At 36.1% G+C, this 25,194-nt stretch overlaps 1 protein-coding gene and 1 non-coding gene across 6 annotated transcripts in view; one reads left to right on the forward strand and one right to left on the reverse strand.

The window, feature by feature from the left end:
- The window catches only part of Smarca1 (SNF2 related chromatin remodeling ATPase 1), an 82,652-nt gene extending 63,489 nt beyond the window's left edge, over window positions 1–19,163 (reverse strand). For 4 of the 5 annotated variants that reach the window (XM_027940048.3, XM_034637216.2, XM_034637214.2 and 1 more), the window contains exons 1-9: window positions 18,867–19,163; window positions 13,734–13,820; window positions 11,468–11,634; window positions 11,041–11,141; window positions 10,837–10,937; window positions 7,783–7,962; window positions 3,376–3,531; window positions 2,097–2,228; window positions 579–647 (exon numbers count right to left, since the gene is read on the reverse strand). In XM_027940048.3, coding sequence (XP_027795849.1) covers window positions 579–647; window positions 2,097–2,228; window positions 3,376–3,531; window positions 7,783–7,962; window positions 10,837–10,937; window positions 11,041–11,141; window positions 11,468–11,634; window positions 13,734–13,820; window positions 18,867–19,040 — 1,167 coding nt within the window. In that variant the 5' untranslated portion in view covers window positions 19,041–19,163. The remainder of the gene's footprint in view (window positions 1–578; window positions 648–2,096; window positions 2,229–3,375; window positions 3,532–7,782; window positions 7,963–10,836; window positions 10,938–11,040; window positions 11,142–11,467; window positions 11,635–13,733; window positions 13,821–18,866) is intronic. The other variant, XM_071606450.1, reaches the window with a different exon arrangement.
- On the forward strand, window positions 13,949–14,020 carry LOC114096542 (small nucleolar RNA SNORD112). The gene has a single exon (XR_003583443.1). It is a non-coding gene; the product is annotated as a small nucleolar RNA SNORD112 (small nucleolar RNA).
- Window positions 19,164–25,194: the final 6,031 nt, after the last annotated feature.

Consider the following 25,194-nt stretch of genomic DNA (forward strand, 5'->3'; position numbering starts at 1 on the left):
TTAAAATCTGTAACAGAAATTGGTTGATACATAGGAAGAAGTAGCAGGGGTCCACAGATGGGAGGTCTCTGTAAGGTAATCGAACAGGTACAAAAGACATAACATGAGTTAAAGACGTAGAAATATATGACGTTGCTATCGAAGAATAGAAAACTGGTGTTCAATGAATGTAAGGGAATTACCTGTTGATAAATGATAAAGAAGAGAATGGGTATAGTGTGAAACTGAAAGATAGCTTGAATTTCAAGGGAAGAGTTTTATACATGAAGGTGAAGAAGGATTGGCCTTGGGGAACCAGGAGAATACTGATGCCATCCAGAGGACCGATGGAGATGAGACAGTAAAGAGCCTCTACTGGAAAAGACTGCACTATCACAGAAGAGACCAAGGCAAAAAAGCTATTTTGCAGAGGCAGAGGATATAGTGAAGTTTGCTAGCCAAAGAGGCTATCAGCAAGACTGAGAAAGAAGCAATGAAACTGAGCCAAAAGACAAACCCAAAAGTTCAGATTCTATGGCAGTTTGGTTCCTGGCTCAGTTATATGTAATTCATTAATTTTCTTGTCTGCTATTACTTACTGCATGAAGTCTTTCCACGAGTTTTTGATCACCAAGGCAATTTTTAGTGTCAAACCATGAATCAAAGTCCTGTGGAGGGATAAAAATTCAGCAATAAGTACACAGGTTTTCTTTAAATAAACTAGATTACCGTAAGTTCTTATGCAGTCAATACAGAAATAATTCACTTTAAAAGTACTTTCACAAATGCATTGGGTTTTTTTTTAATTTTTTTAGTTATAGATGGACACAATACCTTGTATTATATTCATTTATTTTTTATGTGGTGCTGAGTATTGAACCCAGTGCCTCACACATGCTAGGCAAGCACTCTTCTACTGAGCCACAGCCCCAGCCCAGAAATGTATTAACTGTGATGGCCAGTATTACTTCTTTTTTAAAATCATTTTTACAACTTTTATTTGTTTATTATTATTTTTATGTGGTGCTGAGTATTGAACCCAGTGTCTCACACGTGCTAAGCAAGCACTCTACCATTGAGCCACAACCCCATCCCAGAAATGTGTTAATTGTGCTGGTCAGTATTACTTACTTCTGAAATAGGTAGAATACTGGAACGGTTACGAAATTTGGATCCCATTTTAGAGAAACTTGGTCAATTACTTACTTCTGAAATAGGTAGAATACTGGAACGGTTACAAAATTTGGACCCCATTTTAGAGAAACTTGGTCAACAAAATTTTTCCTTAAAAACATTAGACTTTCCCATACTGTAGTAATATTATATCTAGTTTAAAAGAATAGGAGTTAAGAATAAAAAAATCAAGCTCCAAAGTTCACTTGATTCAGTTTGCTGCCCTGTGGTAATGTTGTGTTTTGTAAATACACTGTTTTTAAATCACATGTCATAAGTTGTTTAGCACTCACCAAATGTTAATGCCTACAATGCCTCTTCTCTTTGAGAAGAGAATGAATCTACTTGCTAAGAGGGGCAGAATGCAGGAGATACCTACAATAATCAAGGGAAGGTACAGAGAAATAAGATGGTTGAAATTATATTATGTGCATATACAATAACGGCATAATGATTCTCACTATTTTGTATAATTGTAATAAAACCTTCCCAAAAAGATTACTTCTGCCACATCATATACAGAAATATGTTTTAAGTCCCCCAACTTAATTAAAAGAAAATGTTGAATGTACTATTCTGAACTCAGTTTATATCATAAGTTGTGGTAGCAACATGATATAGGCAAAGTTGAACAGGCAAGTTAATCTCAAGAGAAAGTATTTCCCTAAATACCATCATTTTAAAATTTGGTACCTGAGAATTTTCTCCCTGAGAAAAACCAACACACAGAGGTAAAGAATTACAAATGAAAAAGAATTATGAATTTTAATCTATATTCTACACTTTGAAAACAGGTATCTGTGAACAACAGAAAAATATATTTAAAATAGTCCTTGGGACTGAGGATGTAGCTCAGTGAGGGATAGGAGTACATATAATCATACTCGAGACCCTAAGTTCAACCCCCAGCACCATCCCCCCAAAAAAGTATAATTTACACTTACATCTGCAGAATTAAAGACATCGGGCAATAAAAAGTTGAGTAATGCCCAGAGTTCATGCAAGTTATTCTGCAAAGGTGTTCCAGTTAGAAGTAAGCGGTTAGTTGACTTGAACTCACGAACAATCTCTGAAAGCTAGAAAAATAAGACTTATATAAGTGTTGTTTTATTTGTTGTAATGTTCAACATTTGGTTATACTTTATTTAACCAATGTTTTCTGAATACAGTATAATTCAAAAATTAATTATTTATGGGGAAATATCCTAGTTCAGGTGACACTCCTGCAGTGAAGCACAACTCAACAAAATATTCTAGACATTTCTATGCTGAAAGAATGCAGATAGTATTTATACTTAAGACTCCTCCCCTACTTTGAAGAATTTATTTTTTCCAGTTCAATCCCCAGAAAATAGTCAGAACTTCTCCATGGAATCCAGACTATCACCTTATATAATACAATCTCCTTCTCCCCACTAACCACATTCACCTACATTCCTAGCCAAATTCTAATTTGACCTGGTCACAATTTTTCACTACCACAATTAAGCTCATTTTCCCAGACACTGTTTATGCTCTTTCCAAATTTAAGACCACAAAAATTATGACAAAAAACATAACAGAATGGTAATCTTAACAAAAATCTTTATTTTTATAATACACTTAAATAATAATTATTCTCTAACATGCGTCCTCTTATCAGGTTATTAGTTCCAATTTGAAATTAGTATGATCCACCTGGTGGTTTTGCTCCAGTTCTGTCCCTGTTTCTCCCAAAGTAGCCCAGTGATCCAAAGACAGGCTCATCATAATAACTGAAGTTTTTTCTACTGTTGATGGAGTTGAATGGCAAGAAATATTGATATTTTTCAATGTTAACACCACACTCTAATTCGCACAAGTCAGATAATTCCAGGAAATTCTTTTTTTCTAATCCACATGAATACACACAAGGTAGCTCCTCAATAAAAAATAAGTCAATGCAAAGGACATTTGTACACCAAATATTCTTACAACAATATTAAAATATTGTAGCATTACAGAGTAGGCTGTAACAGGAGGCACAGTAAATGAACACCTAATTTTCTTTAAATTAAATTATACTTAAGTTTCATCTGTCTTGTAGTCAATAAATGTAGACTTTAAAACCATTTTAAAAACTGATTTTCATTCACCTTTCATGAATAAAACCACAATCTTCCATTACTTTTTTATTTCAAATACAGAAAAGTGAATAAACCTGATAGATAAATAAAAACGTGAATAAAGATATTGAGAACTTACCTTAGATTTTTCATTTTTTATTCTGTGAGCTTCATCAATGACAAGGTATCGCCAATGAAACTTTTTGAATACAGACTTTTCTTTAATCACCATCTCATAAGAAGTAACACAAACATCCCACTCTCCGGGCATCATTTCATCACGGATAAAAGCAGCCTAGTAGTGCAAAATAAAGTTCTTTATATTAGAAAATGCTGAAAAGATGATTAAAGAATAGAAGTTTCAAGATAATACTAAAAGTTGTAAGAGACCCTGAGAATCAGTCAATCTCATCCATTTTAGAGACTGGAAAATTAAGGCCCAAAGATATCCTTGTCCTCAATTATCTAGACACAATGCTGATATATTCAACAGAAAAGAAACAAAGATTTCCCTTACATGATTACAGGATAGCCAATGAACTAGAAAAGTTCACATCACCAATCACTGAATTACAAAATTCTGACTTAATGGATAAACTAAGTCTTTCTAAACACTATATTCTTAACAAGGTTCAAGCATTAGTAACATAATCTAGTTTCAACAAAAAGAAAAAACTCAATATACATTAATGCTTCTAACCTTTCAAGAACTCTCATATATTCCTTCATTTCCTAGCAGGGATGAGTTGTACATTTTTTTTAATATTTATTTTTTAGTTTTCGGTGGACACAACATCTTTATTTTATTTTATTTTTTATGCGGTGCTGAGGATCGAACCCAGCACCCTGCGTATGCCAGGCGAGTGCGCTACCACTTGAGCCACATCCCCAGCCCCCCCAAATTTAACTTGTTTCTGGGTGGGCACATGGTGTAATCTCAGTGGCTCGGGAGGCTGAGGCAGAAGGATCGCCAAGTTTAAAGCCAGCAAAAAGCAAGACACTAAGCATGTCAGTGAGACCTTGTCTCTAAATAAAATACAAAACAGGGCTGGGGATGTGGCTTAGTGGTTGAGTGCCCCTGAGTTCAATCCAAAGTACCAAAAAAAATTTAACTGTTTTTTACACTGTTGGTGGGATTGTAAAATAGTGCTACCACTATGGAAATAAGTATGGAGGTTCCTCAGAAGACTAGAAATTGGACCACCATATGACTGAGCTACACTACTCCTTGGTATTTATCCTAAAGAAATAAAAAGTCATCATACCACAATGATACATGCATAGCCATGTTTATAACACCAAAATTCACAATAGCCAAACTATGGAACCAGCCTAGATGTCCACCAATGGAGAAATAAAATGTGGTATATACTACCCAATGGCAAAAAAATAACAAATAGAAATATTTTTCTCTCTATTATGTATGTGCTTATAGTCTGTGTATTCATTCAAGCTGTGAATATCATCTGCAAACTGGAGTCATACTAAGCATTTTGAGATTTTAAAAAATTAAACGTCTGTCAAAATATGAAGTAAATAAAGTGTGCTATATATGCTCAAAGGAGTTTTATTCAGCCATAAGGAAGAATGAAAATATGTCATTTTCAGGAAAAGGGATAGAACTAGAGAACATTATGTTAAACAAAATAAGTCAAATTCAAGAGAGTCAAGGGTTGTACATTTTCTCTCATATGTGGAAGCTCTGGAGGAAAAAAGGTGGGGGAAAGAGATCTCATGTAAATCAAAGGAAGAACACCAGAGTAGAGGAAATGGACCAGGAGGAGGGAGAAGTGGCAGAAATAAGAAATACTGGGGAAAGATATTGCCCAAACTATATTGTTATCTTGTGTGCATGTACAAATATGTAACATCAAACCCCACTATTATGTATGACTATAATGCATCAATACAAAATTAGAGAAATAAAATGTCTATAAAAAATTTCAAAAATAAACTGTCCACTACAAAGTTTTTATTTCATAATTCACAGCTATGCACCAAAAACAATGTGAACTCATTCAAGAAATATTTACTAAATGTCCAATGTGTGTTAGATTGCCTGGACTAAAAGTAGAGGACAGCAAAAAAGGCATTTGTACTAATCTTAGTTGCATCTGGGAAATTATCACATATTTGGAGGTGCCAGACCTCATTTAGTCCTGCTAAAACCTTATCATTGTTTGATTTTTGTGAACACTCAGTTTTATGGTTCTTTCTACACGTTTCATAGAACATATATATACTTTAACTGAAATTAGCTCTGTTTTGAAATTTTGTAACTACTGGGTAGACTGAGAGTTAAATATCCTGATAAAATATTAAACGTCACATAATCAAAAAGCTCTCATTTTGTAGGTAATAAAGTTCAGGTCCTTTGAGATTCACTCTCACCATCATTCAAGCAATAGCAAAGACAAAACTAAAACTACATCTGTTTCCATGTCCATTACCTTTAGATACCTCAGGGACAGACAAAGGTAGGAGTCACAAAGCCATCTTTGGGAATCACACCTCCATATGCTTCAGGACCACTTTAGTATCAGAGAGAATCAAGAGTATCTCTAATAACTTCCCAACTCAATTAAATACCCATTATAACCTACATCAGATTTTTATTACTAAAATATTGACCTTACAATGTTTACAGAAGGCCACAATAATAGAAGGACCCATGTGGTATCAAATCTGTCTACAAATAATGATCTGGACTTTATCTATCTCAACATTAATCTCTAAGTACTGAACATGGTATATTAATTACTTATATGACTGATAAACACTGGTTTTGAAACTCTTCTTACCATGGCCCAGTGTAAAATTACGTCTTAAGTTGCAAACCAGTATACACATATATGTTTCAGTATTTTTACATAGAAAGAAACAACTTAAAGGCTCCTCAAAACCATACGTACTCTAGTATGAAAGTCTGCTTAATGTTCTATTTTTTCTCAATTTTTTTTAATTTTTTTTTGAGAGAGAGAGAAAGAGAATTTTTAATATTTATTTTTTAGTTTTCAGCTCACAACATCTTTGTTTGTATGTGGTGCTGAGGATCGAATCTGGGCCGCACGCATGCCAGGCGAGTGCACTACCGCTTGAGCCACATCCCCAGCCCTTTTCTCAATGTTTTAAAAAACTTTTTTTCACCACTCACTAAGCTGAATTTACAACCCATTAATGAATGGCAACTCACAATGTGAAAAACATTGACTTTGAAGAATATTTTTCAAACTTAAGAAATTTCTCCAACTACCAGAATCCATGGGTAGACATAGGGCAGTAATGAATTAAATACATCCACTGTCTCTTTAAAAACTTCCACAGATACTTCATGAAACTCTGGATTACATAAAACAGGTAAAGCTGCTGAACTGCATTTTTACCAAGCCATTACAAAAAACAAAAGCCTAGATATTTCTCTTTTCTTTATGATCTTCAAGAAATAATTTTAGCAAAAGATCAGTATTTTGTAAATATAAAATCTTATAAACAGTGGTATTATATTGAATAACAGCAGTGACCAGAAAGAGTTCTTCATAGTGACAAATTTCCTATTGGGAAATATTAGGCATAGTCAAAACAAGCTGTAATTCTAAATTTATGAACTCAGCATTTCACTATTTAAATTATTTATAAGTTAAATTCAAATAAATTTAAGTACTTTTTCTTCAAGAAAAATGACGAGGATAAAATTACATAATTCATTATGATACTATTCTTTTGAGACTATCTTTGGATAACCTATCTAAATATGTAAAACAGAATAACACTTTCCTGTGTTCTCTGGAGGCAAAATAAAGACAAAGTTTAATAATATGCTTTCTAAGCTGATTATTCATTCTATATATTTGCATAATTTAATATTTTTAGATTAATTCTACATCCTAAGATAATTGTAGCCTACAAGATTGATGAATGGCTAATTTAAATACCTCCTCCCAAAACGCAAGTTTCTAATATTATCTGATAATATACACAGATATGTATATGTCTTGCATAAACACAAAATATAAGGCTCTTGGTACATATGAAAGATTCCATTTGTGTATGTGTGTGTACTTATGACTATACCAAGACAAAATTTGAAAGTTTAAGTTATACAAATTTACACATTTCTGACTTCAAAATAACACAAATGATAGACTCAGTGAGAACACAGACTACCAATAAAATTTTTTAAAAGTCACTTAAAAATAAAATTTTAAAATGCTTAAGTTAATAAACTAGTTATAAGTAAGTGGGCTGGGGATGTAGCTCAGTGGTAGAGCGCTTGCCTCGCATGTGTGAGGCTCTGGGTTCGATCCTTAGCACCACATAAAAATAAATAAATATATAAAAAATAAATAAGTCCAGATGAAGCATAATAATAGATTGTCTGTTGTTAATAGGTAATACAATCAACCTCATAGGATGTTGTGATAATTAATAATTTATGCAAAGTACTTAAAAATTATTCATTAGTAGTAGTTGACCTAAGTCTTTAACAGCAATACTATATATATGATGTTATTCTTGACTGCCCTTTTTAAACTTGTTTCTCACTTACTCTTGCATCTTTGTCTCCGACGAAACAAATAACACGGAGAGACGGGACCCATCGTTTAAATTCATTCATCCAGTTGTGTAAAGTAGACTTTGGAACTAAAACCATGTGAGGTCCAGGAATGTTTCGGTAGTGCTTCAGGTAACCAAGCAAAGCAATCGTTTGTAAAGTCTTACCAAGTCCCTGCATTATCATCACAAGGGGGAAAAAGATCCATAAATGTATTTTCTTTAGTGAAAGAATTTGTTGGTAACATTACAAAAGATAGTTGCCAACTGTCTCACAGTGAGAATTATGTTTTTACCAATGAAAGGAAAAAGGTCTTTTTATAAAGCAACCCCCCCAACACACAAACACACACACTCACTCTCTCTTTTCAATTTAGTACTTACTGTGAGGATAAAAAGAAACCAAGAACCTGAACTTCAAATGCTGCTTAACCAAGTAACTTTCTATTGAGGGCATTTTTTTAAACATTTATTTTTAGTTGTAGTTGGACACAATACCTTTATTTTGTTTATTTATTTTTATGTGGTGCTGAGGATCAAACCCAGGGCCTCGAACGTGCTAGGCAGTGCTCTACCACTGAGCCCCAGCCCCAGCCCCTATTGAGGACATTTTTATTCCTAAAGGAACAAGCAAGCTAATATGTAATTTTTCTAGTAATTTCAAAGCTAGGAATTGTGCGCGCGCGGGCGTGTGTGTGTGTGTGTGACAAAGACAGATTTTCTTCAGCAGCCTGCTTAGATATCACTGTTTCTTTCTTATTCTCCCCAACATTATCACAGCCCAGGCATTAAATATTCAGGCTATGCATCTCCGAGGACTTGCAGCTCCGTCATGCCACATTCTTAAAGATGTCAAGAACCACAAAAGAACATAGATTTGAAGCCAGACATTTAAAGATCACTAGTCTAGTGGACAATTAAAAAATACATATCGAACTTGCCACCTAACCCATGAGAAAGGTAACCACACGCTATACTGTTTGGCCTTTTAAATCAGCTTTTTGGACTGGAATTATAATTCAGTAATAGAGCACTTGCCTAGCTAGCATTCATGAAGCCCTACATTCAATCCAGGATTCAATGCAGGGCTCAATCAATCAATAACAGCTTTTGGCTTTATCTCTGTATAAAGTACATACTTCTCTTTATAAACTAAGCTGAAAACAATTTTTTTGTAGTTGTAGATGGACAGAATGCCTTTATTTTATTTGTTTATTTTTATGTGGTGCTGAGGATGAAACCTAGTGCCTCATACATGCTAGGCAAGCACTCTACCAATAAGCTACAGCCCCAGCCGTGAAAACAATTTTAATAGGGTTTATCTTATCTGATATGTCAATGAGATGGGTCTCATGGACAATATGCATCAAAACCTTAAAATGGTTACACTCCTTAACAAAGTAATACCACTTTCAGGAATCCTATGGAAATAATCTGAGAGATACAGAAAAACCAAAATTTTATTCATACTACATATCAAGCAATTAAAATACATAGTAATAAAGGTGGAATAAAATTATGGTATCTCCCTAGGATTGTTCTGCAGTAAAAAAAGTTATTTTTTACAAAATATTGTAATTACATGGAAAAATGTATAAATGTGAAGAAATCATAATCCAAAATTATTTATACAATGTGATCTCAACTATGCAAAATAAACATATCCAAAAGAAAAAGACTAAAAAAGGAATATGGCAAAATGTCACTTGTCGTTATTTCTAGACATCATAATTATAATTTTATTTTTTCTTTATTTTTTCAAATTTTCTATGGTCCTTTTAGGTGACTTTCTCTTTTTTTACTTATTTTTTAGTTATAGGTAGACCCAATATTTTTATTTTATTTTTATGTGGTGCTGAGGATCAAACCCAGTGCCTCACGCATGCTAAGAGAGCACACTAGGTGAGTGCTCTACCTCTGAGCCACAACCCCAGCCCAACTTTCTCTTTTTTAATAATTAAAAAATATATCTGGTGTTAACAGGATCTTTAAACATCTCTAGAGCCTTCACCTTATACTAGTTATAACTACAAAGTGTTTGGGGCAAATAATCTTGGTCCTCCCCTATTGACATATTAACTAAGTTTCTCCACCTCTGAGCTGACTAGAGTCCCCAAATCAGAATATGTACGTATAAGAAGCTGCTGACCCTTTATTAAAGGATCCTGTGCCACACACCTAATAGATGCTCACCCAGGGAAAAATACCTATGGGAATGACGACTATATAAGACACCATAAGGCAAATGTTGGTACATGGCCCTTTAGTAAGTGACTGCAAGTGTGACTCCAGAGTCTCATAAATATGATGTTGTTGGGTTAAACAGATCTAGAATTTCCTCTGTTCTCTCTTAAATCCAATTTTACTAATTTGGTCTTAAAACACAAATCTAGGTTTTCATATACTCCCTTTATCTGCTTAAGTAGCATCTTCCATGGCTTTACTTCTTCCTCTTTGGTTATTTTACTTATATGTCCATGATTCTTTTAGCTTATTTCTGACTTCCACCTGGCACTCCACTGTTTCAAGACTTAACATTGATCTTGACTTGCTCCTTAGTCCATGTAGTCTTTTTCTGATTACTCATAAATCTAGACATTTACATTTATTCATTAATCAATGTATTCATTCATTCACTTATTGTTTGGTTTATATACCCCACATCATTCCCAAAAAGATGTCAGGTAGCCTACAACGAAAACATGGTACACAAATTAACAGTAAAACAGGAATAAAGTAGTACCAAGGAAAATAAGTAATTCTAAAGGTAAAGAAAAGACACAAAGGGCAGACCATCAAAGGGTACACAGATGATCCATGTGGGAATTCAACTTGGCTCTGTGCTTCCTGGAAGACAAAGTACAAACAAAAACAAAAGTACAATGGTTTTTGTACCATTTGACAAAAATCTCCGTAACAATTTTGTGCTCAGCAGTTACTTAAATAATTTCATCATAATAACTAAATAAAGTTTCTGGGTGTGTATGGAAGTTAGGAGCAGGTCAACTTAGGTATTTTAAACTTATACTAAAAAGTACCATCTCCTTACCATTTCATCAGCCAAAATACCATTGACTCCATTTTCATATAAGGAGATCAACCAGTTTAGCCCTCGAATCTGATAATCTCTCAGGGGTCCTCCTTTCACATCTGAAAAAAATTAAGGATGTCTCATGCTTTCATTAAAACAATCAAGTAAAACTTTTCTAAAATCAAACTGAAAAATAAATCACCAAGGTGATGAAGTACTTACACGAAGGGGACACCTCAAATCTCACGCAAACATTCGATGTTTTCCGACTCTCTGACAGTAGCTCTTCATCTTCTTCTTGTTCAGTGCGCCTGTGGCGATAGCTGAATTGAAAAAAAAAAAAGAAAAGAAACACAGTCACATTCACCTCAAATGCTAAGGTGTCAATTTAGTCAGTGTGCACTGCTAACATCTTTCACAGAAAAAGAATGAGTCATCTAGGGTCTTGTTCAGAATTAGATAGAACTGTCCTACATTGGTACTGATTTATTTCTGGTGAGAATAAAAAATGTTGTTTATCTCTAAAACACATTTACATTGGCAATAAACTCATTTTTAATATAGAATACCAAATGAAGGAAAAGGGAGGGAGGAGGAACAGAAAGCAGGGGAAGAGAAAAAGGAGAAAGAGAGAGGAATGCCAACATACTCTCCAGCAGAAATTAAGTTCTGTTTCTCATCTTTCTTTATTCGAGGACGTCCCAATTTCATGTTCAGAGGAGATGTTGGAGATTTCTGTGCTGAAGGTTGAATGAAATGTGCAAAAAGTTCTGTCTGCTTCAGTAAAAATTCAAATCTCTTTGCTCGGTCTGCTTTCTAATTCACAAAACAAAAGAAAAAGTGAAGATTTTCTTTTTTATTCATTCAAGCTACTCTGCATTTATATTGCACTTACTTTGTACAATACTCTGAGTGCTTTAAACATATTTTGAATTTCTTTAAGAAATCTATGAGGTAGTTACTAATGTCATCCCTATTTTACAGATGATAAAACTGAGGCACAATGAGGGTAAGGAACTAGCTCAGGTTTCCACAGCCAGTAAGTAGCAGAATTTGAAAATGTTTTTACAAATAGTTTGAATAGAACCCAAATGATCTGACAGACAGTAAATGCCCCCAAAACTACCATTCTTTTGGGCTGAGATTATAGCTCAGTAGTAGAGCATGTGCCAAAGTCCTGGGTTCCATATCCAGTACTCCCCCAAAAGAAGTACCCTTCTGGCTGGGTGCAGTGGCAATGCCTGTAACCCCAGCAACTAGGGAGGCTGAGACAGGAAGATCATGAGTTCAAAGCCAGCCTCAGCAAAAGCAAGGCGCTAAGCAACTCAGTGAGACCCTGTCTCTAAATAAAATACAAAATAGGGCTGGGGATGTGGCTCAGTGGTTGAGTGCCCCTGAGTTCAAACCCCAGTATCCCCCCTCTAAAAAAAAGAAGTACCCTTCTTAAACAGTTCAAATTAGAAAACAAATCCTCTTTCCAAAGCATGATTTTTCCTCTCCTAAATAGTAAGAAAATTAAGCATCAAATATATAATATATCCCAAATATAGAAATACAAATTAACTATGATATACACAAACCATATTTTCAAGTTTCATCTAGAAATTAAAATCTAAGAATACAGTACCATCTTTTCTCAAAATATTTTAATGTCATATACAATAAATAATAAACATTCTTCTCCTCCATTACAGTGATCCGGAAAATTTCATTTTATTCTAGCAGTATGTAAAGTATCTCCCCGAAGGGGACAGGATTGAGTAAAAAGAATACCCACACATACACACACATATACACAAAATCATTAACATATATTAACTACTTAAAGCTGATATGTTATTATAAGTTCTCAATAAACTATAAAGGACATACAACTTGTACAATATAGATACAATAAACTTTGAGTCAATCAAAAATCTTAAAAGATCAAAAGACACATCATTCTAGATAAAGAAAAAAAATGAAGATGAGTTTTTTTTAAACTCACTTTCTGACCACAGGATAGAGAATAGCTGATTGCTAATGAAAGATGCATAATTAATACCACCAGAAACTTACAGAAGAGTTCATTAACATAAATACAAGGGTTAAGACCAATATATTCAGACCTCTAGCTGGAAGGAAGCCAAAAACTTTCCATTTTTATGTCATCCACACTGGAATGTTGTTTTTAGAATTGTTAAAACATTAACTGTCTCATTAGAAGTGGCCATAAACATTAAGGGATAGAGTCTTATGGAACAGCTAACAACAACCAAAAAACACACTTTATTTCTATTTATTTTAATAACACGGCTGCAAAAACAACCCCTTAGGGGGAAAATCATTTTCAACTACCTGTTAACTTCTTAGCAACTAAAAATTAAATAATTAAATGAATAGCAAAGCAATATGTAGGTATAACCATTATATTTTTAAGTAATACTTTCAAGAACTGTGCAAATATACTTTCCTTAAAAAGTGCCTTATCATATTACCTATTTCTTTAATGTATAATATACATTCATATACCCAAAGCAAGGAGGAGATAGAAATATCAATCCAGCTTTCTGACTGAATTTCTCTCAAGTCACAAGGCTACAGTGATAATGTCATTGATATTTTCATCACCCAGTGGATAAAATACTTCTAACATAAAACACCTTATTATGGGATAGATAGCACTAAACAAAGTGAGATGTGGCTTCTAGTTTCAACTATTCCATATAGTTTCCCTGATCCTTTATTACCTCATCTGAAAATTAGATTCATTTACTTGAAAAAATTATTATGATAGATTAATATATGAAATTAATTTTCAATTCTAAAAACTGGTTCTCTATACATTATAAATATACATCTGGTTTTTCATCTTTCATATCTCCTCTATAAAAATTAACTATAGCATTCGCTATCCTACCCAAGAGTCTATTTACCATTTTCTCTTCATATTCTGGGTCCATTTCCTTTTCAGATTTAGAAGCTTTAGTACCAAGTTTGAGTTGAAACGGAGAAATGTTTTTCTAGAATTTCAAAGGAAATAAATATCATCAACTTGCAAAGCAAGGTCTTTAAATTGGTCATCATTCTCGCTTGAAGAAAGTGAAGGGTAATTAAATAACTTAATAAATAAATCAATGTGGGACGTGCATGGACCAGTGATGAGATCATGTTATGAAGCAGAGTTTATGATTAATCCAGTTCTGTGCACCTGAGGTCCAATAAAAAAAATCTGAAAAGCCAGAGAAATGACATTAATTAGAATAAAAACCAAAGGTAAATCATTGAGCCTTTTCATCCTTTTTTAATTTAAAGCATAAATAAATGTGCAACCATAAAATAAGATTTAATTTTTTAGAATAGCCTCATATCATCAACCACAAACCAAGAATTAAAGAAAAGTAAATACTCAATTCTCAGAAATACTTCTTTGTGTAATGGAGGCAAACCAGACTTTCAGAAGAAAAGAATGTGATTTATTTTCCTGAAAAGACATCTTAAGATTGTTTTCATAGTCTAACTAGAACATTTAAATTTTTGTGCAATGCAATGTGATCATATATATTTTAAATGATTTAATAGTAAAGCTTTAAACTACTGGCAAACATTTGTTTTCTCTAACTAGAAAGAAAACTATGTAAAACTAAGTTGAATAAATAATTTATAGAAGCAGTTTATCAGAGCTATTAACTATTAACTACTGATGTTTTAAAAGTTGCAATTTAGGGAAAACAAACATCAACCAATAACTTAAAAAGACTGAAATTATCTGGGTGGTGGAGGGGTTATCTCACTTGCATTTACAAGGACCTGTAAAGAATAAATATACTCCCCTCTAAGAAATTAAGACAACAAAAATATACCCATTAAGACCAATACCAGGGCCAGGCATGGTAGAATAAACCTGTAATCCCAGAGACTTGGGAGGCTGAGGCAGGAAGACTTTGAGTTCAAAGCTAGCCTCAGCAACAGCCAGGAGGTAAACAACTCAGTGAGACCCTGTCTCTAAATAAAAAATACAAAATAGGGCTGGGGATGTGGCTCAGTGGTTGAGTGCCCCTGAGTTCAATCCCTGGTACCAACCCCCCCCCCAAAAAAAATAAGACCAACATCAAGAGTATTTATGTTTTAACAAAGATTTTGTATAAGTCAAAACACATCATTTGGTGAAAATTAATATGTCAATTTTAACATGGCCTTTGCCAATCTGTTTCTAAAGTCCTATATTAAAATTAATAACAGAAGAGGACCTTAAACATAAAAAAAATGGCTCTAAGAATTAATGAACATGTCTTCCAACATTTATTAAAATTTCTACTTTGAGGAAATCCAAACTAAGATTATGAAATTTGACCTGGTTAGAGTTGTACTCTGGGGTGTTGATCAGAGAACAATCACCTTGATTTATAGACTTTCCTATGTACAGATCATCTATGTAAGATGTTTCAAATGTTTTAATCCCGGATGGATGGGAATAGAAATCTGCAAAAGATTACCTTGAACCCACACTTTCAAACAATAATCTATGTCTCATTTTAATTTTCAAAGCAACAAAAAAAATGGATATCAAAATCCACAACTTCATCATTCCTTAAAAGTCTATAGTTTTCAAGTTTCCAAACAGTGACAATTACTGTATCGCTTATACATGAGTATTTGTGAGAAATAAGCTTCACTTACACAAAATTAAAGCTTCAATTTTAGGAAAAGATTTTATTCATTACTTCTTTGCTTACCTTGTGGTAGAATACCATATCCCTAATTTGGAGTAGTGTTATTAAAAGCTATGGGTAATAACTTAATTGGCACTATCTTCCATAACAAATTTTAATATACCTACCTTCTAAACCTTCTCATTTGTCTATGTGCATATGTTTTCAAAATGTATTTCTCAAACAGGAAAAGATAAAAGGTGAATAAAATATTCTAATGAGGACTGGGTTGTGGCTTAGTGGTAGAGCCCTAACCTAGCATGTGTGAGGCACTGGGTTCAATCCTCAGCACCACATAAAAGTAAAATAAAGATATTGTGTCCACCTATAACTAAGAAATAAATATTTTAAAAAATATTATAATGGATCCCTTATGGTTTTTATCATCTGGTAGTGTAGATGTCATGAAAATACAACACAAGGTCATGAAAAGACCTTGTCTTAAAGACCATGACCTTTTTCTTCAGTTTCTCACTACTCATAATATCATCTCCCAATTTGTATCATGTTAAATTATCACTTAAACCAGTTTTAAGGGACTGGGGATATGGCTCAGCAATAGAGCACTCGTCTAGCATGTGTGAGGCACTGGGTTTGATCCCCAGCACCACATAAAAAATTAAAATAAAGACATTGTGTCCCATTACAACTAAAAAAAAATTTAAAATAGTTTTAATAGAATTTAACCTGGTTTATTGATACTTAAGCCAGGTTAAGTCCAAGAACCAAAGTAAGCAAAAATATCTTTGAATAGCCAAATGTAAAAAGTCAATTCATGCTGGGCCCAGTAGTAGTACATGCCCAGAAGGATGAGGCAGGAGTATCGAGAGTTCAAATCTAGCCTCAGAAACGGTGAGGTGCTAAGCAACTCAGTGAGACCCTGTCTCTAAATAAAATACAAAATAGGGCTGAGGATGTAGTTCAGTGCCCAGAGTTCAATCCCTGGTACAAAAAAAAAAAAAAAAAAAAGAAGTCAGTTCACTAAATCTCATCTACTTTGTTCAGCATTAAAGTATTCTCATTCTGAAGCCTATTTGCTTTTATTTGATATACAATTCTAGCTAGTTTGATAATCTGATAATCTGGTTTCCCATTCCCCAGAGAATAAAAGCAGCAGCAAATGAGGAGGCAAAGACCACTAGAGAGAGGAAGGCACTTGATCAACAGTAAGAGGGATAGTAGAAACCCAGGAGTAAAATGTGTGCTCTAGTGCAGTAGCATCCCTTATCCTTGGGGTCAGCACCACTGGAATTTTTGTATTTTAGAGTTGTTTTAAATGATTTTATGATTTTGTTTCATCTGTGTCCTATTATAAACTAACCAATTCCTTCTGATGAAAGTAGATGACGTGATAGCTATCAGAAGGGCAATTGAGGGAACAGACAGAAAATAATCAGCACAATATTCAAAGTGTCTGGGAAGTGGTTTTTTAATTGAAGGAAAACAACCTGCTGGATCTCAATTGCCTTTGTGTCACTGTAAGAACATAACTGATGGTCATGAGGGAAAGGTTAATCTAACCTTTTAGTACACCCTTTGAGAATTCAAGGTAGTATACAATTATTTAGATTTTTCCAAAAAATAAAAATAAGAAAGTTATAGTGATTAAAGTAATAAACCTTAGTAGTCTAGGAAGTTCCTGACATATAGTACCTCATTTCCCCATCCTGTGTAGACAAATGAAGTACCACTGGGGCAATTTTAATGAGGCTAAAGCTGTTCATGAATATATAGTAATCAACTCAGTGCTTAATATAGGTTTTTTTTTTTTACTCCCAAGACACTTCACAATTCAAAAAACTTATAGAATCTAGAAATTCCACAACATTTATACAAATGAGACTTTCAGCACTTACATTTGCAGAGTCTAGGAAATAAAAGGTTACCTAGAAACATTTCTGATTTCACATTTGATTTATATTGATGCTTGGTATACGGCCCAGTTTTAATCACCAATGTTGTATTACTGCTCCAGGTACCTCGTGTTTTCCACTTAACACTACAATTGTCTTTCTGTTTAGTCAACCTTGTAACAGTAAAATATGTCACTTAAGCAACTGCTGAATTTAAAACTACTCTTTTAATTCATGGCGAAAGATGTTAATTTCATGCAAAAGCTTTTCATTTGGTCGTAAGTATCATATAATGATTCAGACAAAGCCACTCGAGATCTCTAAAGCATAATTTTAATTACCCACCATTTTTTAATTGTGATATGTCTACTCGTAAACGGGAAAAATCCACATATAAATGATCCGTTCTGCAATTTTATTATACATCAAAGCACCTTATGTTCCATCCTATTTTTAATATCAATTTTTCAAAGCTTTTCATAGTTTTATTTGCATGTCTTGCTCGATCCAAGTGAATTATGTCTTATGGAAACAAACACATTTTTTAGAGTTGGCTTTAATAGATGGGAGAACAGTCCCCTAACATGTTAGTAGCAACTCATCCTGGCTACGCTGGGTTTAAAATTTAATAAAAAATAAAAACCTGCGGGAACCAGCAGCGCCCACTAGGAGAGGGAGGTAGAAGCCTGGAAGGCTTGGGGCCGGTTTGGGGGACCATTTGGGTGGCCCTGGAGTGAAACACTATACCGTCGGGGGCGGGGCCGGAGAGGGTGAGGGTGCAGACGTTGGAAATTTTCCTAAGCCAGCATGCAAGGCTTCTCGGTGTGGGATATGGTTAGTGGGGTACGACGTGGAGGGCTTGTTTTCTCGAGGTGACATCCCCCCCACCTCATCAGGAGGGGATCAAACGAACAAGGGAGATTTTTCTTTCTGCAATCCAAAAGACCTACATTGCCAAAGAAATAAATGTCTTCCCTATCATTCTCCATCCCCCGCAACCACCAGCACCTTGAAATTCAAATTACAAAAATAAGCCCCAGACAAACCCCTGTAGCGCGAATGTGGGATTGAAGGGCCCAGATTTCCCAGGCAGAGGCCTACTGGAAAGGGGGGAGAGCGAGCGAGAGGGAGAGGAAGAGGGAGAGGCGGAGGCTTTTTCTTGCACGATCCCATCCCCCACCCTTTACCCCAGTTCCGGGAAGGTAGAGGGGGCCTGGGGCTGTGGAGGGCTCCCGAGCCCTGGGATAACGGGCACCCCTCCACCCCTCGCCGCGCCCGCCCGCGCCCCAGCCCCGCCCCCGCCCTCCAGGCGGCGAGAAGGAAGGGGGAGGGGAGTGAATGCTAGACTGTTCCACCGCCCCCATCCCTGCGCCCGCCGCCCCCACCCCTGCAGATCTCTGCTGGTACCTGTCGGCGCCGAAAGGTCAGGGTTTGGGCCCCTCAGAGGGGCCAGGCACTGGATTTGTCCACCACACACACACATACACACCCCCTTCCTATTTACCTCCCTCTTCTTCTCGCCCTTCTCCGTGGTTGCGGTGGCTTCAGTGGCCGCGGTGGCCGCTCCCTCCTCCTTAGAGGTGGACGGCCCCGGCTGCTCGTCCTCTAAGACCACGATCGTGGCGGTCGCATCAGCGGCTGCCACGGTGGCTGCCACTGCGGCGGTGTCCGGCTCCATGGCGTTGGAGCGGGACAGCTAGGGGGACGGCTGGGAAGGGGATGAGGGCTCCTGGGCGGCGGCAGTGGCTGCACTGGAAAGAGCTAGATGGAGCAGGGGTGGGGAATCACTCTGCTTCCAACCCCTTCGCTCGGCCCCCCCTTCTTTAAATAACCCTCAACCCTGCCCCACTTCCGTCCACCCACCCTACGTCATGGCCTCCCCCCGTCACCCTCCCCCTTTCCTCCACCCCCCCTCAACGATCGCGAGACTCCCCCTCCCCACCCAGAGCCCGCCCGGCCCCGCACGACCAACTGTTGCCTGAGTGTGGGGCGCGGACAGCGGCGGAGGCGGGAACCCACAGCCTGCAGCCCCCTGAAAATCTATTTTCCCACACGCCCCCAACAGTGAGCCTGAGCTCCCCTCCTAGATGTGAGCAAAAGGAATCCTCTTTCCCTTAAATCTGCTCTTTGTACCTCGGGGCGCTCTCCCCTTCTTGCACAAAGAACTTTTCCTCGCGTATAACTGTACTGTAGAAGGTATTTCTCACCATTTGCAAAGCCCAGAACCCCTCTGGGGACTGCCCTTTTCCAGGTCTCTAAAGGAATAGATCAATGGTGCTGTTCCCACCTTCCTAAATTCTGCACAATGGTAGGCACTCCTTGAATCTCTTGATTGCAAACATTCACTTACAAGGCAAAACCTGACTCTTGGGTTTTATGTATGTTTGTTCTATTTTCAACTCTGGTACGTTTCAGATGGCCAATGTGCAGAAACCCTTATTTTGCTTTCACCACTGAATTTTCAAACTCAGGGTGGGAGGGACAAAGTCAAGATCCTCCACAAAACTCGGGACAACACATGGTAGGTTCTTAATATTAGTAATTGAATTTAATAGCTGTGATTTGTTGTAGGTGGTGGTTCATGTTCTATTCACATACTCATTATTTGGTCAAATTCAATGCCAATGATGTGCCTAACCATGGATGTAAAAACATTTTGTAAAGGGTGCAAAAGCATGCAAATATAATTATTAAACATTACTTTTATTTCTCATCATTTAATCTGATCAATAATTGGAAGATTTATATCCTAGCCTTTAAAAATTCAAATAACCAGTAAGCGTACAATTTCCAAAATGAAGCAAAGTCGTGATTAATTTCCTCAGTATACCTTGGTAAATTACCAATCTGAAATAAAGTGTAAATTCTGCAAGTAGCAGGATTAGCACACAGTTGACCCCAGATATATTTTTTCTCCGGTGATACCACCCTAAATTTCTTTTTGTTTAAAACTGAATCCTCAGCCAGGCACTGGTTGTGCACACCTATAATACCAGGGGCTTCAGAGGCTGAGGCAAGAAGATCATGAGTTCAAAGCCCACTCAGCAATTTAGCGAGGCCTTAACCAATTTAGTGAGACCTGGTCTCAAAATTTAAAATATATATATAAAGGGCTGGGGATGTGGCTCATTGGTTAAGTACCCCTGGGTTCAATCCCTGGGACAAAAGAAAAAAAAATGAATCCTCAACATGAAAAAACCTTGTGAGGTTTTAGCTATTCTTGTTTGTTTGCACCTCAGTGTGAATGAGTGTAGATCCTGTCCAGAGATTGGTTTTGAACAGGGAAAAAGAGACAGAGAGGCACTGGTGACTAAAGTGGTGTACCAATGAGTGATGAAAGGAGAAACTGATGGCACTAGCTTTGTTCTGAAATTACCTTCATTATGTTCTTTTCATTTACTTTAGATTCCCCATCCCAACCTCACTCCACCCTCCAGTGCCTGTGTTTCTCATCTTGAAGTGTATCCAATGGGCATAAGGTGTCTCCATGTAAAAATGGCTTGTATTTCTGTAGCATCAATTTCAGTAAAACATGGAGAGGAGGGATGATATGGAATTAAGTCACTTCAATGATCATTTAAATGTTTTTTTTTCTATTAAAATGTGCAGATATATTAAGGAATGGACTATAAAATGTGAAGCATCTCCAAAGAGAAGCTTGGGACCTCCAGTTAAATATCCTACTCCTTCCCCAGTACTCATACAGTCTCCTCAGATGTTAACAGTTCTTTGGTGGAAAAAGTTCTAGAAGCACTGAAATGCAAGGATGCTGCAATATGTGCATGCACCTGACTTGAGAAGGACCCTTACAGATGGCAGCAGTGGAAGGTTTCTTTTTCACCAAACTGCAGCTGAGGGAAGATAGAATTCCCCTTTCATTGCCTGGGGCTGTAAAAGAGAAAAACTCAAAAAATATTGGTTATGTATTGATGTGTTTCTGCTTGTAAAGGAACTTTTTCAACCGTATTTCTCATTGCCAAGGTGCAGTGTTTCTGTGACATCATGGATTAAATGCAGTTTTGTGAGGAAGTCTGGGAAACTCATCCCATTGTAACAATTCTTCTGTGGGAACATGTATTACAGGTTCCAAAACAAGAAATTAGAAGTTGACTCGGAGGACATAACATATTTGTACGTTGGCAAACTTCCATGTATATAATGTGATCTTTCCTTTTCAAGATGAAATGACTGAAAGTGCTACCAAATATGTGAATTTGACTGGAAAAGTTGATGCTTCTAATAGGTCTTAACACATAATTCATGTAAATATTACCCTTTGGCTTGTGGCAACATCTATTTACATAAAATGTGCTATCACTATTTGCAAATCTTCCTAAAATTTATGATCTGTAGACTTTGTTCAACAATTTACCTCATTCTTGATTCTACTCAACACTCTATCTGCTACCACTTTACCCTCTTATGTCCTTTCATTTGAAATGGTCTTTAATTGCTCTACTCCTTTGGAGTTGGAGAACAAAGGAAACCTTGGGATCTTGGGCTGGGGTTGTAGCTCAGTGGTAGAGTGCTTGCCTAGCATGTGTGAGGCACTAGGTTCGATTCTCAGCACCACATATAAATAATGTCCATTGACAACTTTTAAAATATTTTTTAAAAAACCTTGGGGTCTTATTTGGGATCCCTGAAACAAATCTCAGCCTACTGTACAACATGTCCATTTTAGCAGATTGTGAACATTGTAGAGGTTGTCCAATAATTATTTTCACATAGCCAAATTTGTTTAGTTGCTACTGGAATGAGTATCAACTGGTGGCATTAAATAGTCTTGTAAAGTTCTTTAAGGGCAAGGTCCAAGACTTGGTGTTCCTTGTCTTATCGTATATCTGAAACTTGTCATTGAAACCACAATATGACTTAAAACCACATTGTTATCCGAGTTGATCAATGTTCTTTCGAAACTGGTACATAAGACTCTGGTTGCAGTATCTTGCTTACAACTATAATACCTATTCTGCTCATATAAGTAAGCTGTTTCACCACTTTTCTGAGAGGCATTTATAATAGTAGCATTTTTGAAAATGATTTTTTTTGGTGCTCTCTATGTTAAGGAAAAGGTAATGGTACTAACTGGTATATTCTATCATTTCTTGAGCACCTACCATGTTAACAGGTACTGATATGACATCGCTAATCCTCCAAATAATTCCATGAAATAAATATTAATTTCCTATTTTAAGATGATAAAATGGAAACAAGCTAAATAACTCATCTGAGATTCCATAGCTAGGAAATTACAGAAGCCAGATTCAAATCCCAGACTGGCTAAAAATCTCATCTTTCCACTTCATTTTTATTGAGTTCCTTGTTCTTCACAAGGCCTCCTCCTTTTTTTTTTTTTTTAAGTCCTCCTCCTTGACAGTAGAAATCATATCAAAAATGACTGAGAAATATTTCTGCCATCTGTCTTCATGGTGTTCCATCTAATGTAAGTTCTCAGCCAGGCATGGTGGTGCATGCCAGTTCTCCCAGCTACTTGGAAGGCTGAGGCAGCAGGATAGCAAGTTTGAGACCATCCCTGGCAATTTAGCAAGACCCTATCTCAAATTGTTAAAAAAAAAAAAAAAGGTTAGGGATGTAGTTCTATAGTAGAACACCCCTGGTTTCATTCCCAACTACTGAGCAAAAAAAAAAAAGTACATTCTCAGAAAAGTAATGGTTCTTAGGATAGCTAATGCAAAGAGAGGAGACCATATAGAAAACACTTAGATGTCCAAGAAGAAAGGATTGGCAACACATTGTATAATACATTTATAAATGGAATATTATACAAGCACCAAGAATGATTATTTAAATAGACCTCTGTTGACATGGAAATATGCTCCTAAAATATTGTCGAATGATAAAGGGCAGGGAAAATAAATAAATAAAATGATTCTGTTTTTTGCCAAAGGAAAAAATCTTATTACATAAATACATTCCCACAAAGGAATAAGCCTTAGAAGGTCTACTCAAAATGTTATCAGTAGTTATAATGTGGTAGAATCATGGATGAGTTCTTACTTTCCCTGTCTATCACTTCCTGTTTTCTCAGTGGATGTGTTTCTTTACATAATTAACAAACAAATAACATTTTTTTAATTTTTAAAAATATTTATTTTTAGTTGTAGTTGGACACAATACCTTTATTTATTTTTATGTGGTACTGAAGATCAAACCCAGGGCCTCACACATGCTAGACGAGCATTCTACCACTGAGCCACAACTCCAGCCCAAACAAATAACATTTTTAAAAGGTGAATGGCAAAACATTGTTCAAAGTTTGACAAGTTGAAGTAATCCCTAACAGATGAATGAGCTAGTAGATAAGGTAAATCTAAAAAAGGAAAAGAACTATTTTAGACTGAGGGGATCATATAGTAGTAATGTGTAATATAATGGAAATAATATGATGTATTTTACTGTTTACAATAAGATTATATAGTAGAGGAATTGCTTCTTTTATTTATTTTTTTTTCATTTTAGATGGATACAATTCCTTTCTTCCTTCCTTCCTTCCTTCCTTCCTTCCTTCCTTCCTTCCTTCCTTCCTCCCTCCCTCCCTCCCTTCCTTCCTTCCTTCCTTGTGCTGGGGATCTAACCCAGTGACTCACACATGCTAGGCAAGTGCTCTACCACTGAGCCACAAACCCGGCCCCTTGAGGAATTGCTTTTAACCATTGTCATTTTATGTTGTATATATGAGGATTATTTTTACTTTTAAAAACTATCAGAGCTGGTTGCAGTAGTACATGCCTGTAATCCCAGTGGCTCAGGATGCTGAGGCAAAAGGATGGCAAATTCAAAGCCAGCCTCACCAACTTAGACAGTACCTATCTCAAAAGGAAAACAAGGCTGGGGATGTGAGTCAGTGGTTAAGCACCGCCGGGTTCAATCCCTGGTACCAAAAACATAATTAATTACAAACCAAAAACATAATTAATTAAAAACCATCACATAAAACCTAACTCAGGAAAAAGATATAGCAGATTTTTAAAAGTGGTCCTAGCCTCAAAATACTATGTGTCTGTGATACCCTAGAACATGAAACACATGTGGGCTGGGGTTGTGGCTCAGTAGTAGAGCACTTGCCTAGCATGCGTGAGGCACTGGGTTCAATCCCCAACACCACATAAAAATAAATAAATAAAATAAAGCTATTGTGTCCAACTACAACTAAAATATTTTTTAAAAACATGAAATACATGCTAAATAATCTGAACTGGATTTGCTAAAGGCACAATATCATCCATGATAAAAATCATTAGAAGACAAATAGTGGGTATTACCAACTTTGGCTCTGTAGTCAAAAAGACTTGGAGTTCAAATTCTACCAACTTATTCTACCTCTCCTACCTCAGATTTGCATGTCCAAAGTGGGTATAATAATACCTAATTCAAAGTGGTTTTATGAAGATTTAACGTAAAATATATGTAAAAATTTTAGCATGGTCTAGGAATGTAATGTAAACTCAGTGGATGTTAGTTAACAAAAAAGAAGAGGGGAAAGGGTGATGCATTGAGCTTTAGACTGAGCCAAGGAAAAAGTCAAGATATGAGAAAGTTCCCAGTGACTCAGGAGGCTGAGGCAGGAAGAATATAAGCCTGAGGCGAGCCTCAACAACTTAGGGAGACCCTGTCTCAAAATAACAATAAAATAAAATAAAAAGAACTGGGGATGTAACTCAGTGGTAAAGTGCCCCTGAATATAATCCTCAGTACCATGAAAAAGTTAGAAGAACATAATTACTGAAAGTCAGTCCTTCTAAAATAAGAAGAAGGCAAAACTGTGTTTGCCAAATTAATTTACCCTGTTCATTGTTGCTTGTTAGAAT

The sequence above is a fragment of the Marmota flaviventris genome, chromosome X (assembly GCF_047511675.1).
Source record: "Marmota flaviventris isolate mMarFla1 chromosome X, mMarFla1.hap1, whole genome shotgun sequence".
NCBI lineage: Eukaryota > Metazoa > Chordata > Mammalia > Rodentia > Sciuridae > Marmota > Marmota flaviventris.